General features: G+C 33.0%; 1 protein-coding gene across 1 annotated transcript; it reads left to right on the top strand.

The window, feature by feature from the left end:
• The first annotated feature begins 7,130 nt into the window (after positions 1-7,130).
• On the top strand, positions 7,131-13,916 carry LOC147383973 (uncharacterized). The gene is made up of 7 exons (XM_086426435.1): positions 7,131-7,293; positions 9,628-9,901; positions 10,019-10,083; positions 11,148-11,346; positions 11,861-11,957; positions 13,000-13,082; positions 13,695-13,916. Exons 2-7 carry the CDS (start codon positions 9,631-9,633, stop codon positions 13,700-13,702), a joined length of 723 nt encoding a protein of 240 aa, XP_086282561.1. The 5' UTR covers positions 7,131-7,293; positions 9,628-9,630; the 3' UTR covers positions 13,703-13,916.
• The last annotated feature ends 2,557 nt before the right edge of the window (positions 13,917-16,473 follow it).

Here is a 16,473-nt window from a genome sequence, read left to right as displayed (position 1 = left end):
TAAAATACTCCAATAAAATCACCTCAACCCATACCCCCCTCATCATCAACTAACTAATCCTTATCCTTCTCTCTAATCAAACAACCACCATCAACTAATCAACCAATCTCATCACCTCACCCTCTCATCATGATTGTCACATGTCTTCATCCCCTTAATCCTTCAAAAACCAATCTATTAACCTCTTACATAACCAATTCTCCTAAATCTACACACCTCACCTCTTCAACCAACCTAACACTCCTTCTCTAAACAACCCTCTTACACCCCCCATCAATCATTACTCATCTCACCCTACCAAACACTCTACCCAAATGGATTTGGGTAAGATTTAAATCATTTAGGTTAAAATACAACTCATTTCCCTCATTATACAACTACTCTCACTTGCACTTCAAATTTCATGTCCTTCACTTCTAAAACCCATGTCATTCTCTATTATCCCAACCATTCACCCCATATAGCCCTAAATATCCTCCCAACACCTATAAATACCCCTCCCCTCATTCCAAAAACGGTTACCAAGTCTTGCTAAAAAAGAATTAAAAAAAATATATCTTCTCACCTCATCTCTTCTCCAATCTCATACTAATCCTTTACAAAAAAATATATTCTCTCATATTCACTAAGGACTTAAGAAGCATAGAAGAAAAAGAAGAAGAAAGAAAGAGGAGTGGCATTGAAGCTTCAAGGTGGGTTCAAAGTACAACCCCCCCCTCCTCTCTCTCTCTCTCTCTCTCTAACCTCTCATCCTCCATCTTCTATTATCCCCCCCTTCTTTTCATTTTATTTTAAATGAATTTAGGATGAGTAGTCCCCAAGGCTTAGATCTACAAGGATTATCTCCATCAATGAGATAACCCTATGATCGAGCCGAAAGCAAACCCCTATCTAGGGTACAAATACACCCACGTGACACATTATTTTTCACTTTTCTTAAATCAAAATGATTAAGTTCTTTGAAGTTACCGCCACTTAGCGATGAGAAAAGGGTGTCTAACACCTTCCCCTTTCTCCTACCGAGTCACTTACCCCAAATCTCTAGGTTTGATTAGTTCTTATCCATCGTGAATCAATACGTGCCAAAAATGTCATTTTTTTAGAAAATATACATCGAGTGATCATTCACACCCACTTACAACATGAATGGTGGCGACTCCAATTCTTAGTAGATATGGAATCGTAATCGCGAAAGTCACATATCTACAAATGGGGAAAATTATTTTTAATCCCCATACATAAATATTTAGACTGTTTTATTAGAAAATATCTCAACTTTCTAAAAAGTATAAGGGATACATTTAAAAAATGAGTCGTGTTAAGAGTGACCTCAGCAGGGGACATCTTGGCATGGTGGCGCACGCCACCACCACATCAAGATGCCCCCCCCCCCTAAGGTCACTCCAGCATTAATCTTAAAACATATTTATGAAAGGTATACATACCCTTTTTTGTAAATGAATAATGTTGAAGTGAATTCAGGCTGGAACCTCATATCACACTTCTTGACGTGAGACATGAAAGTATATGAGAAAGCATCTATGGTTCCTATCCACTTTCACATCAAGAAGTGTAATATGAGGTTCCAGCTTGAGGTCACTCTAGCACGAGTCTTTGTAAATATTTTTCTTTTTCTTTATACAAAAGGGTGTAAGTGTTTTAGGCACCAAATGACTTCATTTTCAACCTTGCGTTAAAAACCTTGATTTTTCTTAAAAACTATGTCTTATTTATGCCCTTTTACCTCAAGTATATTACTATTGAACTCACTCCCTCCAACATTGCACTCGACACTCGGCTAACGTAGCAATTTGTACAAAGCTATTGATTTTTTTCCTTGTATCTCGAGGAAAAATATGTGGTTCTGTGCACATTGCCACGTCAACGGACTGTTGAACGCAATATCCTAGGGAGTCAATTTAGGACGACACTATATTTTTAATCTAATTTTCAGCCTACAATCATTTTCAATATAGTAGGAACTATAACAAATATGCCAAAAGGCCTAGAAGTATTGGAACACATCCAATTTAAGCCCTTAACCACTTTGGCAAGTAACAAACTACAACGCATCGTAGCTGATATTCACAACGAATTTCACTATAGGAGGGGTCTTTCTCGTAACTAGTAGCTCTCTCAGGTAACCTTTTCCATGACTTGAACTCGAGACATAGGGTTGGCTCAATACCAAATGTTATGAACTTAAACCGATATGTCAAAAGGCTTAGACCTATCTGAACGCGTTAAATTTACGCCCTTAATCAAGTAACATGATCCCATCTTAACCTCATTGTAGAAAACCCTAGATTTTTCAAACCCAAAATTCTATCACCTTTCACATCTCTTAAAATTTCATCTTGTTGTTTTGATTTGAAAGTTGTGAAATAGATAGAATCTTAACGTTGAAGTTCAAGGAAATATATTATGCAAAAGAGGTTAAAGGCATAACTAGGGGTGCAACTTGGTTGGGTTTGAATCTTTTTGAGGTCAAATTGGAATTGAACCGACATAGGTCAGTTCCACTAAATAAGAACCATAACCGAACCAAATTCCTTCGGAACTAAACCAAACTAAAGTCGGTTCAATTTGTTTCTATAGGTTGCCAATATTCAATAAGTTGCAAGTAACATTTCTTAATGAAAAAATAAACATAAAATTTCATAAATCACTAATCTATCCATAAAAAGTTATTAATTTATCCATAGAAGATCATTAATCTATGTCCTAACTCCTAAAATAATTCATAATAATTATTATATACATATATATTTATTTATTGAATAAGATTTAGTTCGGCTCTATCTAAGTTTGATCCAAGAATCGAATCAAATTGATCAATTTTCATTTTCGTAACCTGGAGTCAAACCGTAACTTGTTTCAAACTGAATCAAATCACTTCAAAGCTATCGATTTGGTTAAATTCTCGATTGGAATCGGACCAAGTTGCACCTCTACGCATGACCATACCAAAACAAAAGACAAAAAAACAAAACATGATGGTTGCTTAAGTCATGAGAGTAGCATAAAATCAAGGAAAATTACAAAAGTGGGCCCAATAGCAATAATTTGGTCCTTGCAACATTCAAGCATCAGCTTTGAAAAATGGGACTGATAGTTACCGTTCCAAAAGAAAAAGTTTTTTTTTTTTTTTTTCTTTTTGGGGGCCCTCATCAATTCAAACATTAAAAATAGGGTAAATTACCATTTCATCCCTTGAATATGAGAAAATTTTTATTCCAGAACTTTCATTTTAATTTTCAAAACATATTTTTAATCGTCGCTTTACAAAAGAGTCATAATAATATGACTCACTAGGTGGCATACTCAATCAGCTCCATGACATATGATAAGTTCGAGAACCATAGATCTGTATGTCTCGAGATACATGATTGCATTTTCTCATAAAAAATAAAAAGTGTATCCCGAAACTTACAAATCCACAATTCCTGAACTTGTCAACATCAGGGAGTCAATTGAGTATGCCATCTGGCGAGCATATTATCAGGACTCTATAAAAACAGTTCAAAAAATAAATAAATAAATCCTGGATTGTCTACCCAAAACCCTTATATGATTGAAGGTATCTAGCCGTTGGATTTGCTAACTTTATGGCTCAAAACCTGATAAACGTGCATTTGAACTTTTGGCTTTTTTTACTTTTATTTATACCTTAAAGACTACTAAAAAAAATGTGGCACAGGACTCCCAGGTATGATCAATGTTTGCTCCGAATGGTTAAGTAGGTCCTACCTTATGGTTGATATTTAATAGTAGTCTAAAAAGCAAAAAATATTCTATTGCCACACCAACTTTGGTGAGAGCAAAGTTGTTGTGACAATAGAATCTCTCTTCTATATAACTGAGTCACCGAATCCCAGCTAACAGCAGTAGCAACACAGCTTCCTTTGCTCTTCACAGAACCAATCACTCAAGTAAGTCTCTCTCTCTCTCTCCTTTTATAATTGTTGAGTTATAATAATTGAGAAATTTTTTATTTTTTCAAGTTTTGTATTTGTTTATGGACATCTATTATTAGATTCATAGATTTAAAATTTAATTAATGCTATATGTTTGACCAATTACTAGTTTTTTTGGTTTTTGAACCATGTAAAGGTTTTTTTTTTTTTGGCTTTTTTAATGGTCTGATAGAGTTTCCCTTTCCCTTGGGCCTTGAAGAGGTTTGTATATTTCTAGGAACCCTTTTAAAATGAGGATTGGATTTAGGAGAGTCAACCCCAAGGGGTAAGCCTAATGGCAAGTCGAGCTTTGATAAGCTTCTCAGGAAGGGTAGGTCAAGTATTCAAAACCCCACAACAACCTGTTGCACGTAAGACTTTTCGAGGGGCAGTGCATGTGACCATGGGATTAGTTCCACCCGAAGGATTGGGATACCTGTGATAACCAAAAAAGCAAAAGGATTTAGAAGAGTAGTGACAACTTTCATGTTGGAGCTTTTTATGAGGTTTATCCTTGGTTTTTATTTTTTTAAAGTCAAATGGTAGAGTTTGAGTTTTTAAGTTTTCTTCATGGGTCATTGTGCTTTGTTGGATATGTTTTATAAATATATAAGAATTTTTGGTAATCTAAAGCTGCAATTTTTATTTACCAAGCTATTGAATCTTTCCTTTTGTGCTCTATTGTTGGAGTTGTTTTTTTCTTCTTCTCCTCTTCTTATTTATTTATTTATTATATATATATATATATATATATATATATATATATATATATATATATATATATATATATAATATTTATTTTGTTTTATTTATTTATTTATTATTATATTTTTTATAAGTTTTAGTATTCGAAAAATAAACAGCTAAATTCTTTAGAAATTTTACACCAATAAAATCAAATAAAAGAGTACTCGTAGTAAAGAGTAAAACATCTTGAATAGACATCCTTTGCTCAAAAACTTGAACATTCCTCTCTTTCAAACACCCCAACAAATTATAAAGCGAAGAAAACTCCATAATCGACTCTTAAAATCCAATGAAAGGGTGTCCCACTTCATCTTCAATCTCCCAATCATTAAAATGACATCTAAATATGAAATCTCATGAATCACCATCATCCAAACCCCACTAAGAAGAGATATGCATTTCCTTTTTTATGAAGAAATCAAATAAGGATTGGAATTTCACCTTCAAAGGGACTTGACTACACCAATGATCTTCCAAAACCAAATCATGTTACCTCGCTCAACCCTGAATCTAATTTTTTCTTGGACAACAGTACAATCTTTAAGATTCCTAGAAAAACCATAATGATCGGGGTATCTAACCATTAGAATTTTTTTCATATTTTTATGCATTAAATTGATGGTCCAAGAGTACAAAACTTCAAGTCCACGGTCAATGGTTGCGACGTGGATTGGTAGCTTGTAGTTGATAATTAATAGTGGGTTAGTGGGGGGCCCAAATTATTAAATCAAGAATTTTGTCCGACTGGCTCGTCCCATCTAACATTTTTCATACGATTTTAGGTTCATGAAGGTACCTTGTTTGATGGATCTTGTCGGGCCTAATATATTTTATTAAATACATATATATCTTAAGTGGTGACCACCATACACACCAATTATAAAAAAATCACTAAATAAAATAGAATAAAAACAATTGACGATCAAAGAACGATGAGGGGATATAAGGGTAAAAAAATGGAATTTGTTACACACACTCCTATGAGTTGTTGTAGAACGAAAAAAGACTTTTCTAACCTCAACCTACGGTTGAAGCTCTTCATCGACATGATCGGTAGGATTTAAGGAAAGAACGTATATTTCTTAAAAATCAATTCCGATCTTCTAGAGATCAATACACCTTTTCTTAGGGATATATTTTTCTTGGGAATCTGTAACATTGAAGGGTCATGTTGATGGGTTAGCATTTTCCAACAAAAAATAGTAGCAAGCACTTAAATTTAGTATTTATTGCACTTTATTTACACACACGTTGACAAGACCCTTGTTATAAATAGGAATGGTGTCGACACAATTTTATTAGGAAATAAACACATTGGACTACGTGAATAGTTTTATTAGGATTGATTAGAAGTCCAAACATGTTTTAAACACCAACTAAAGCATAGACACCTATTCTATTTTAGTAGGCGGTTTTGTTTAAGGAAATTACTTAAAAGACCCTTGCTGAAGGGTTTCTTTCTAAATAATTCCTAAGTTTTGCACGTTAGCTTGACATGAAATTTAGTAAACCTTTCTTTCTTAATTGTCCCTCGTACTATCAAGTTTACAATTTTTGTTGTCGAACTCACCACTATTTATTGTTGAGTTCACCACCTTTTATTTCCTGTCGAACTCGACGCTTTTTTAATTACTATTGAGTTCACCATTTTTTAAATAAAAGTAGCAAACTCGACACTAGTAAAATCCACCCATTTTCAATTTTTGAGTTTTTCAGACTAAAAATTTGAGATGACAGACTTGTTTAAATGATTTCAACATAAAAGATATAAAAATTAAGGAAAAGAAATTGAAAAAATCCCTAATTCTTTACATATATCTTCAAAAAATTAAAAAAAATTAAAAAAAAATCTTTTCTGATAAAATAGAATTTTCAAAACTTGATTGAGATGTCAAAAATTTAATTTTTAGATGAAAAATATGAATTCAAATAATTAGAGTATTCAATCATGAGAAATGTGGTAAATGAGATCTAGAACACCATTTAAAAAGAAAAAGTCCAGTAATAAATATCCTACCAACTTAGGTATTATTTAGAAAGAAGTACTTTTGGGAGGGGTCCTATAAGTTATCTTCCCTTTTGTCTACGAGCACAATAAATGCACTTTGAAAATTAGAATAGGAAGATATTTTGATAAAAAAAATAATATTTTTAAGGGTATTTTCGGTACAAAATCCACATTTTCAAAGAGGATAATTGGAACGGGAGACCGTATACACATAGAAAATTTATTTTCATACCAAAACTATCCTAAAAAATAATTATTACCAAAATTACCCTCAAATGCGTATTTGCAAAGTGTATTTAATGCACCCTTGATGGACACGTGTGCAAAAACCCATTAAAATTTAAAATCTCGCACAAAGAATTTTTTTTTTTTTGGAAATTTCGTACAAAGTTCGATGCAGGAGTAACGAGTGTCACACATTTTATGCCAGATATAGTACGAACTGAGATTTTTGTTTGCTTGGCTTTGCAACATTATATATATATATATATATGTAGAGGAAGAGAGAGAGAGAGAGTTAAGTTAGGGTTTCAGAAATCTTAAATCTGGGTAGTCGGTGAAGTGGTGGACCTCTTTAATCAGGTGAGGAAGTATCATCCAAGTATTTTTATTTTTATTTTTTTAATTTCTGATTCTTTCAAGCTATTTTTATTTTTTTTTTTTTTATTTATTTTTTAATGAAATACTTGCATATTTTGAGTGATTTTTCATGGAGATTAATAGAAATACTTCTCTAAGTACTAAGTAATATATGAATGTTAGCTTTTATGGTAGAATGCAGGAAAATGTTTAGGGAAGCAAAGTTTTTATTTTTATTTTTGTTGGTAGTTTGATTAGATGTGAAGGAAAAGTTGTTTTGTTTTTTTTTTTTTTTTTTTAAAAGAAGATTATGTATTTTTTTAAGTCCATCAGCGTCTTGAAATAATCATGTTGAGATAAAACCAATTTATGGGTTTACCAATTACATGTGTTTCCTTTCATGGGTATAGGAACAAATCCTCTGTTTTTTTTTTCTTTTTTTTTTTTTTATATATATTATAGTGTGCTAATTTTCTTCGCATTTCGTAATGTTGAAGAGATATCGTAGTTACCGACTAAAAATGTGTCGTGATCATTGTTGGTAGAATGTTTATAAAGTCTTACCTATTAAGAATGAGTCGAGATCCCATAGGGTGTCCCGTTTCTATTCGGTTGCGTGAACGGCTTGGTTAGGAGCCTGATGTGTTTTAAACACCAACTAAAGTGTGCCATTGGATCCTGAGTCATTATGAATGTGGATGAGATAATGTTTAGATGGACAATGTCTCGATGAGAAAAAAAGGGTCACTGGTAATGCATTATCCTCGATTTGTTGAAAATGTAGAATTATCCTCCAAAACTGATTTATTTGAAATTTTGAATCACTTTCTCTCTTACCAATTACCACAAGAGATGATAACAAAACTTGACATGGAAACCCTACAAGGGTTTTCATGGTTGGAGAGGAACATGAGAGTTTTTAAACAAGTGGAAGCCTCATCTCAAGAGCTCATTTTAAGTATTCTTGGGTGGTAGTTTTTTTGGAGCAAACACTGTTCAAGGGTGTTTTTTTTTTTTTTTGGAAGAGTTTGTTTTTAGATGGGAGTTTGTGTGTTCAAGTTAGACTCTTTTTCTTTTTGTGTTTCTTAGGTCGGTCACTTTGACTGCCTTGTTTCTATACATTATTTCCCTCTTTTTGAATGTAATTATACTTATAAAGAAAAAAGTTTTTATGAAGTTTATCACAATTTACCATTTGTTGGGAAATTCGGAGGAAGAGGAATACACATCTTGAAGAATAGGGGGCAATGGTTTGCTTTTTCTTTTCTTTTTTTTTATAAATAATAGAGTGCCAATTTACCTCACATTTTGTATCTCTAAGGTCAATGGGTAATTGATAGAATCAAGGTTTATAAATAGCAATTTCCAAAGGTAATGGGTTCCTTATGGAATGTTCTACTGTGGATTGGCATTTTCCTTTTTCTTGATATCCTCTAATGGTATTTCTATTGTAATTGATCATATCTTATTGTAATTGATTCTTCTAGGATCTTCCGTTTGCTCTATTTATATGAGTGAATTGGGAGAAGCACAGTATAATAAAAAAAACTCATCATTCTTCTTGTGGACGTAAGTCACAATGACCAAACCACGTTAAACTCTTGTTCTCTTTTATACATTCTTTTCATTTGGTATTGTGAAGACGTATGTATTACTAATAATGACTGTAAACATGAGCTCCATGTCTTTGAAGATCCATTTGTTTCTCTCTTATAAATTCTCCAACACATCACAAATGACGGGAGGCTCCACAAAATTCTTTTTTGCAATTGAAAGTTTAGAAAACAACTTTCTAATAGGAGCAAAACAGAATTAGGGAAAACCCAATTAAAACTTGTGAGAGAAATTGGACCAAATGAATCTTGAGAAAGAACAAGAAATAAGATGTGGTCAGTAGATTCCGCATTGGCTTTACAAAGAGAGCAAAAATTAACAAACACAATGCCTCGACGCATGAGCAAATCCACTATCCACATTCAGAATCTTTTTAAGGGCCAATGTCTGAATGAAGAAAGCCACTTTTGAGCCCCAAATGGGGGAGATGGGGAAAGAGGACCTTAACATATAATATTTAACTATTTCTTTCTTTATCTTGCCATTGTGGTGTTACTTAGTTTCAATTATTTTGGTTTTAGAACCATACACAACCATCTTTCTTAGTTCAAAGCCTTTGGTCTGTGATTGAGTTTCACTATAATTTCACAAGCTGGGATCTAAACCTGAAACTTCAATGCATCATGAACTCAAGCCGTGCTTGGATTCAATCAAGCCACAAATTATTAGTTAAGCTCAATATGAGTATGGCTTATTGACATGTTTATCTTTTTTGTGTTTCAGATAATGTTCAATATCGTGTTTCGACTAGTTTGGAATTTTCTCATTCTTATCCTCAACATATGGCATTTTATATTGGGCATGATTAGTATGCTAGAAAGCCATCTCATCTCAACTGGGTTAATCGAGAAGTACAAAGTTCTTAATTTAAATAAACTCCGATACCTAGCCATTGTGGTAGAGAGCGAGGAAGCTCAGGATACTTCAAGCATTGTCACACTTTTGCGTTGGTTGTCAATCATTGGTGTGAAGCGTCTCTGCCTTTATGATATGGATGGTAAGGATGCAAATCCTAATAGGGGTAACTGGCAATTACGTACTTATTTATCGCAATATAAAATTAACTTTATATCTCATGTTGAATGTACCGTAATTGTTATTTTTATTGTTTTAGGAGTGCTGAAGAAATCCAAGGAAATTATTTTGGAGGAATTGGGTGATGCAAGATTATGGAAATTGGTACTTCTCTAGTTTTTCTCTTTACCATTCAACTCATCTTTTAGTTTCACAACTTACCCATATTCTTTTTTTTTTTTTTTTGCTTATCGTCGGTATATCCCCACCCTTGGGATGAGACTAATCCCATGGTCACATGCACCGCCCCCTCAGAAAGTCCTCCATGCAACTGGTTGAGTCGAGGGTGAACCAGACCTTGGAGGGTGGCCCCAAGGAATTCATAGCTTCGTGGGGTTTCAAACACTTGACCTACCCTTCCCAAGGAGCTTATCAAGGCTCGGCTTGCCACTAGGCCAGCCCCTTGGGGTTAACGAACTCATATTCTATTTGTATAGACAAGTTTTCTTTCTTTTCGAAGACAACTATTGTGATCTACATATTATTCTCATAAACTGTTCTGCCCATAATCAATCTATAAAAGAAACCTGTATAAAATCTAAATACTTTTTTTTTTTTCATTTTGTTAAAATAATCAAGAAGTCAAATGAGTACATTGGGTTGTTTGAGTGAAAGTCTCTTTTGGATCTACCAATGCAAAACTTTGGTTAATCTTACCACGTTGAAAGTTTGATTAACTCTATACATACGTACATATATATAGGTTTGGGTTCCATTGACTTAAGAAATACGACTCAAAAAATAACTCAAGATCTTGATTGTGTAAAAGCATCCAACAGTTTACAATTATCCTTGAGATAAGCATCATTGGGATATGATCCCTATAAAATCTCAATGGTTGGATGTTGTTTGTGCATGGTCAAGATCTTGTGTTCTTTTATGAGTCAATGGAACCCGAGTCATAGATATATATACATCAACATTTTTCTTCCATTATCACAATACAATTCATGACTCACCAAATAAGTTACCTTGTTGAATGCCTTATTAAAAGTTTCATATTTTGGTGAGCCGGTTGTATTTCATGAATTTTCCAACGATATGTTGAACACATGCGTAATAATGTATAGAATATTGATCCATTTTTTTTTTTCATTAATGCGATTTATTATAGAGGATGTCACTAGTGATGACATAGTTTTCATCAATACGGTATCTCTTTCTTGCAGGAAGCGGATGAGAAGGATTCGTTTCTTGATCAGAAGAAAATGACTTTGGAATTTTCGTCATTCTCTGATAGCAAAGAAGGGGTTGCTAAAGCAGCCAACTTTCTTTGTTTGAAGAATTTGAAAGATTCTAGTTTAGTTGGAGTTCATGATGAGCCAGTCTTTACAGAAGCCAACATGTCCATGGCAGTTAGAGCTGTTGGTTTGTCTTCTTATTCTGATATTCTTAGTGGCTTATATATATATATATGGGAAGCGTTCAGAGACCTAAAGAGAACCAAACATTGTGCCAAACATTTTTCAATTTATGGGCTAGAAGTTTCAGAATGGGATGATTTTTTATGTGGATGATCTCTATGCTGAGTAAGTCATCCGCACAAAAAATCAAAAGTGGTTTACAAATAATTGACAGTCCACGATTCTTCAACTTGTAGAAGTGGTTTGATATCAAAATTCGGATTCCAAAAATGCCCCCATCTTAACATTTAGACTAAATATAATCAAGGGTTATTTTGATCAAAACCAAGAAAATCGCAATCACATTAGTTTACAAAATATTATGAAATCTTCAAAACCACCTCTTAATTAATTTTTAAATTACAAACAAACCCTTAACATCTATCTGCATTTGCACAAGCCGCCTTCTAGTATATGTAATTGTTCTTCAAATTTTATGTGGAAAGTTTCTAGATATATTTATATTTTTTTTATATCAGGTTTCGATGCACCAGATCCAGATCTGCTTCTAATTTTTGGTCCTATGAGGTGCCATCTAGGTTTTCCTGCATGGAGAATGCGATATACAGAGATAGTGTGAGTCTTCTTCACTTGTATGATCTATGAGTTTCTGTTTATTCTAAGAGCTTCACCATTTTTTTAAACTTTGAATGGCTTTGGGTCTCTATATTCTACCCAAGATGTTGTTGTATAGAGCATAAAATGGGTAGGATTTTATCTGAAACCCGAGTTTAGTGGGATTGGACCCTTGGAGTAGATCCGAATAAAAATGGGTCGAATATGGGTTCATGTCCATTGATCTGGGTTGGATATGGATCCATCCCTATATCCGTTTAGATCCAAATGATATATTGCTTTGAATATTATGTTTTTAATATTTCTCTTCTACTACTTTAATATAACATGAATTCTTATAACATAAAAGAATTATAATGGTAAAATAGAGTGGTATGAAATTAGAAAAGAAATAGAGCAGAAAAATGTTGAACGGTCTGAAATCTTCCAACCTGACCTACCCGAATCAAGTATTTCAGTCGGATCAAATCCAGATCTGGGCTTAGTGAAAGCAAAATGATTCGGATGTGGTTTTAGCTAATAGGATCCGAATAAAAAATGTGGATATGGATATAATACTCATATCCGGCCTGAACCCAGCCCATTTTAGATATTCTTTTCACTTTCAAAATTTAAACATAACGAATAAAATCACTAAATTTTATCCCAATCGAGATTCAATTAGGATGTGATTGAAGACTTGAAGATGTGGCCTTTAACCTATTAACATCACTTGACTTGTTTGAGTCTTGTTAGGATTTTAAAGGAATGGTAGAATAAGTTTTCTTGGACATCATTTATTTTAGAAATTCCTAATTCCTTATTCCATTTCTTGATTATTATAAATAAAAAATAATTCCTATATTTTTATTAGATAGATTCTATTGCCACACCAACTTTTTATAACAGCACCCCAATTCATTCGTAAATCATCATAGAATTAACACACATCTTTCAATTTCTTCCGCTGATGCACATTTTGATTGATATAATTCGTTTCTGTTGCTAAAAGACTTGTTTTCTAAAGATTGTATATTATGATTCGTGTTTGTTGTCTTTGCAGACATATGGGACCATTGAAATCTATGAATTATGGTTCCGTGGTAAAAGCCATTCACAAGTTCACGTACGTCAAGCAAAACTATGGTTAGTGGTTCATAACTACAAATCCCCTATAAATTTTCAAGCTCCAATATAATTTCATTACTGTTTATTAGAAAGTCGATCCAAGTTTCTTTCGTCACTAATGCCACTCGTTTTTTAGAGAACTTTTATTGGCACCCCAACTTTTACTTATTACACCCACCCCATTTTCTTAAATTATTTATCACACTCCTGTTAAATATTAAACACTCGTCAAACATTACAACGGTTTGGCGCAAATGATAATCTCAACATTGCAAAACATTATTACACTCGTTCAAACAATTTCAGTAGTTTACAATTATGATTAGAAATCTACCCAAAAAAAAACTATTGGCACCCCAACTTTTACTTATTCTCAACCATTCACTTATTTTCTTCATTTTTAATTGGGGTGTAGTAAGTAAAAGTTGGGGTGCAGATAGCAGCTCTTTTCTTATCTCTTCATATTTCATCTACCCTTAGAAGATTTATTTTTTATTTTTTTTTATTTTTTTTAAGTTTACCTTGAAACTGCATTCATTTTAATTGGGATATATTTTTACGGTTTAGAAACATTTATATGAAATCGAAAAAGCTAAAATTGTTGTGCTATTGACCTCTATGTTCCATCAGGTTCGTGACATGTACAGTGTGCATGCGGAACACGGGCTTGAATTACTGCTTCTAATGATGCAAGCATTTCTCATTAAGTTGGTAAGTTAAGTTACTACATTTACGTACATTCTTATAAATGATCAAAAATGGGTCTTGTTATGTCAGGTCTGTATTCAAGCCAAATCGCGACTTTTTTTATTAAATGGAGCACAACTACTGTGCTATTTTTATCCTTATTAACTATTTGTATTCTATTAGTTATCTACAACATTTTAATGGGAAAATAAATAAATAAAGTCTATAAGAGTGTCTATCATGATGTGCCTTGAGGTATGGTGAAAAGGAAGATCAAAAAGAAGAGAATGTGGATGAAGATATTGAAAGTAGTAGATATGAACACACTTTCAATAACAAAAGATATGGATTTGGACATAGTGAAATAGATAGACAAGATTTATTCAGCCAATCTTTCGGATAATTCTTTAATGATTATGATGATGATATTGTAGGTCCCAACCTTGGGGTTATGTTAATTCGAAACATGAATCTTGATACTGTACTTCATTAAAGATATAATTGAATGGAGGGACGAAAATTATTTCGTTCAAGGTAAAATATGTGCTATGGATTGCCATATTAACTAAAATATACAGAGTCTGTTCAACACACTCTGCATCTCCTTCCAACTACCGTTTTGGATAGCCAGAGCCCTTTGAAAAGTTTCCAATGCACTTTACAACTTTCTCTTCATTTTGGAAGTATAGTTTTCAGACGGCAAAAGAAAGTGAGATTTAGAATCTCCAACCTTTTGGCAGCAAAGGACAATGACCTTTTATCTAGAGTCATTTTGGATATAGTATGGTTTAGTGCATTATATCCAAAATGACTCTATAATTATCACTATTGACTTGTATTTGTAGATATCAAGGTTGTGTTGTTAATGGATCGAAAAGACTCAAAATCTCATTCGTTCCAATCCGCCAAGTCTAGATCAAGGAGTTGTGTTATAATTAGGACTTAATTTGATCCAATTTGATTACATAATCAGAAAAAAGAAAAAAAAAAAAAAAAAAAAAAGGAGCATAAATTAGTGTATAATTTTATTTAGATATATGATGGGTATAGCTGTATTTATATTTTATATATCAAAACAAATAGATTTTGATCTAAGCCAGAACAGATTCAAGTGTCATTAGATTGGATTCAGATTTCCCATATTGTGATTCGAAAAATACCCGACGCATTAAGTATCGGATTTGGATTTATTCTAGATCCAATCCAATTCTTAGATTGCTGAGATTGTAAACCAAAATTGGAATTACTTGCTAAGGGATCTATTAAATTTTAGATCACATTATTTTTAAAAATTAAAAATAAAAAAAATGTTGAAACATCATCGACATTCTACATATAGTATTGTATTGTTGTTAGACCATCACAAGCAGTAAAATGGGTTATCTTTTGAGTTGTCTCTTATTTTTCAAAAATGTGAAGAAGTTCCTAAGTTTATTGCCACTATGTTACCATTTAATTTTCAATTTATACCAGCTTCATATATGGTGAGCGCCGAGGGGGAATAATTGATATTTTACATAAGTTTGAGTATGTGGGTGCTTTTGTCATTTTATGTTAAGTCTCTCATGAAATACCCTAGTCAACCAACTAACTCATTTCAATTAACTGTTCATTTTAATTCCCAAAACTTGATTTCCAACAAGATTGTCACTTTCAAACGATCTCATTGATAAATTACCAGTGAGATCACAAGTAATGTTAAAGTCAAATACCCTCAATTTTTTTAACAGCAAATGATGAGATCGTTGATTATAAAAGTGACAAACTCGCTAGAAAACATATTTTAAGAATTAAAATGAACAGAGTATTGGAACTGAAGTTTTTTCAAATTCAACGCACGAAATGATAATTTACCTTTTTTTTCCTCCCCAAATTTACAGTTGTGCCGTAATCTATCTGCCATATTCAGGGCTGCATGGCAATTATAATCATAATAACAAAAAATGACGATTTTTTGACATAAACACGTCTTGCATCTCCGACAATTAAAACAATTAAAAAATGCGACTTTTTAATTTGTTACACAAAAAAACACGTTTTTTTCATAGGAAAAAAAATCTTTGTGATGATTCATAAATGTAAAAAAACATATGGGGCTTAATGATAATAATTTGATTTTATGAATTTTTGTTAGATATATATATTTTTCATAACTTTTAATAATACAAAATTTGTCTTTAATTTTTATCGATTTTTTCCCACCTTTTTCTCATTTTTTCCGACATTTTCCCTTGTCGGGCTTTTTAAATGGGAAAAAAATTGTTAAAAATTTAAGCATTCGAAACCCAGTTTCAAATGCCAGAAGCCAGCACTCATAACTTCAAACTTTGAAGGTCTGACGTAAGTGTGTCTACCATCATTTTCGAATGGTATGAATGCGTCGGAGAATTGGAGCAACTCCAATGACTCATTGAGAAGGCTGACTGTGCAAGACACTGCATTTCACGCTACACTGATGTGGCTGTGCACTCAGAACCATTGATGCTTTTCAGTCGTATCTCAAGGAAAAGTGTCTAAGGTTCCGTGCACACATCCACATCAGCGTAGTGTGAAACAGTGTCTTGCACAGTCATGTCAGCATTTTCCAGAAAAAAAAATCTTACTAAAGTCTCCAACTTGGCTAAGACATCTCCCCTTATGGGGGGTGGTGGTAGTTCTTCGGGTTGAATAACAATGTCCAACCATGCCAAACCTGCAAAATCCCATCTCACCTACAAATTCA

Source organism: Akebia trifoliata, chromosome 15, assembly GCF_017979445.1.
Source record: "Akebia trifoliata isolate Shusen 1 chromosome 15, ASM1797944v1, whole genome shotgun sequence".
NCBI lineage: Eukaryota > Viridiplantae > Streptophyta > Magnoliopsida > Ranunculales > Lardizabalaceae > Akebia > Akebia trifoliata.
The sequence above is the reverse complement of the archived record's forward strand: the minus strand, read 5'-3'. Positions and strand labels throughout refer to the sequence as shown.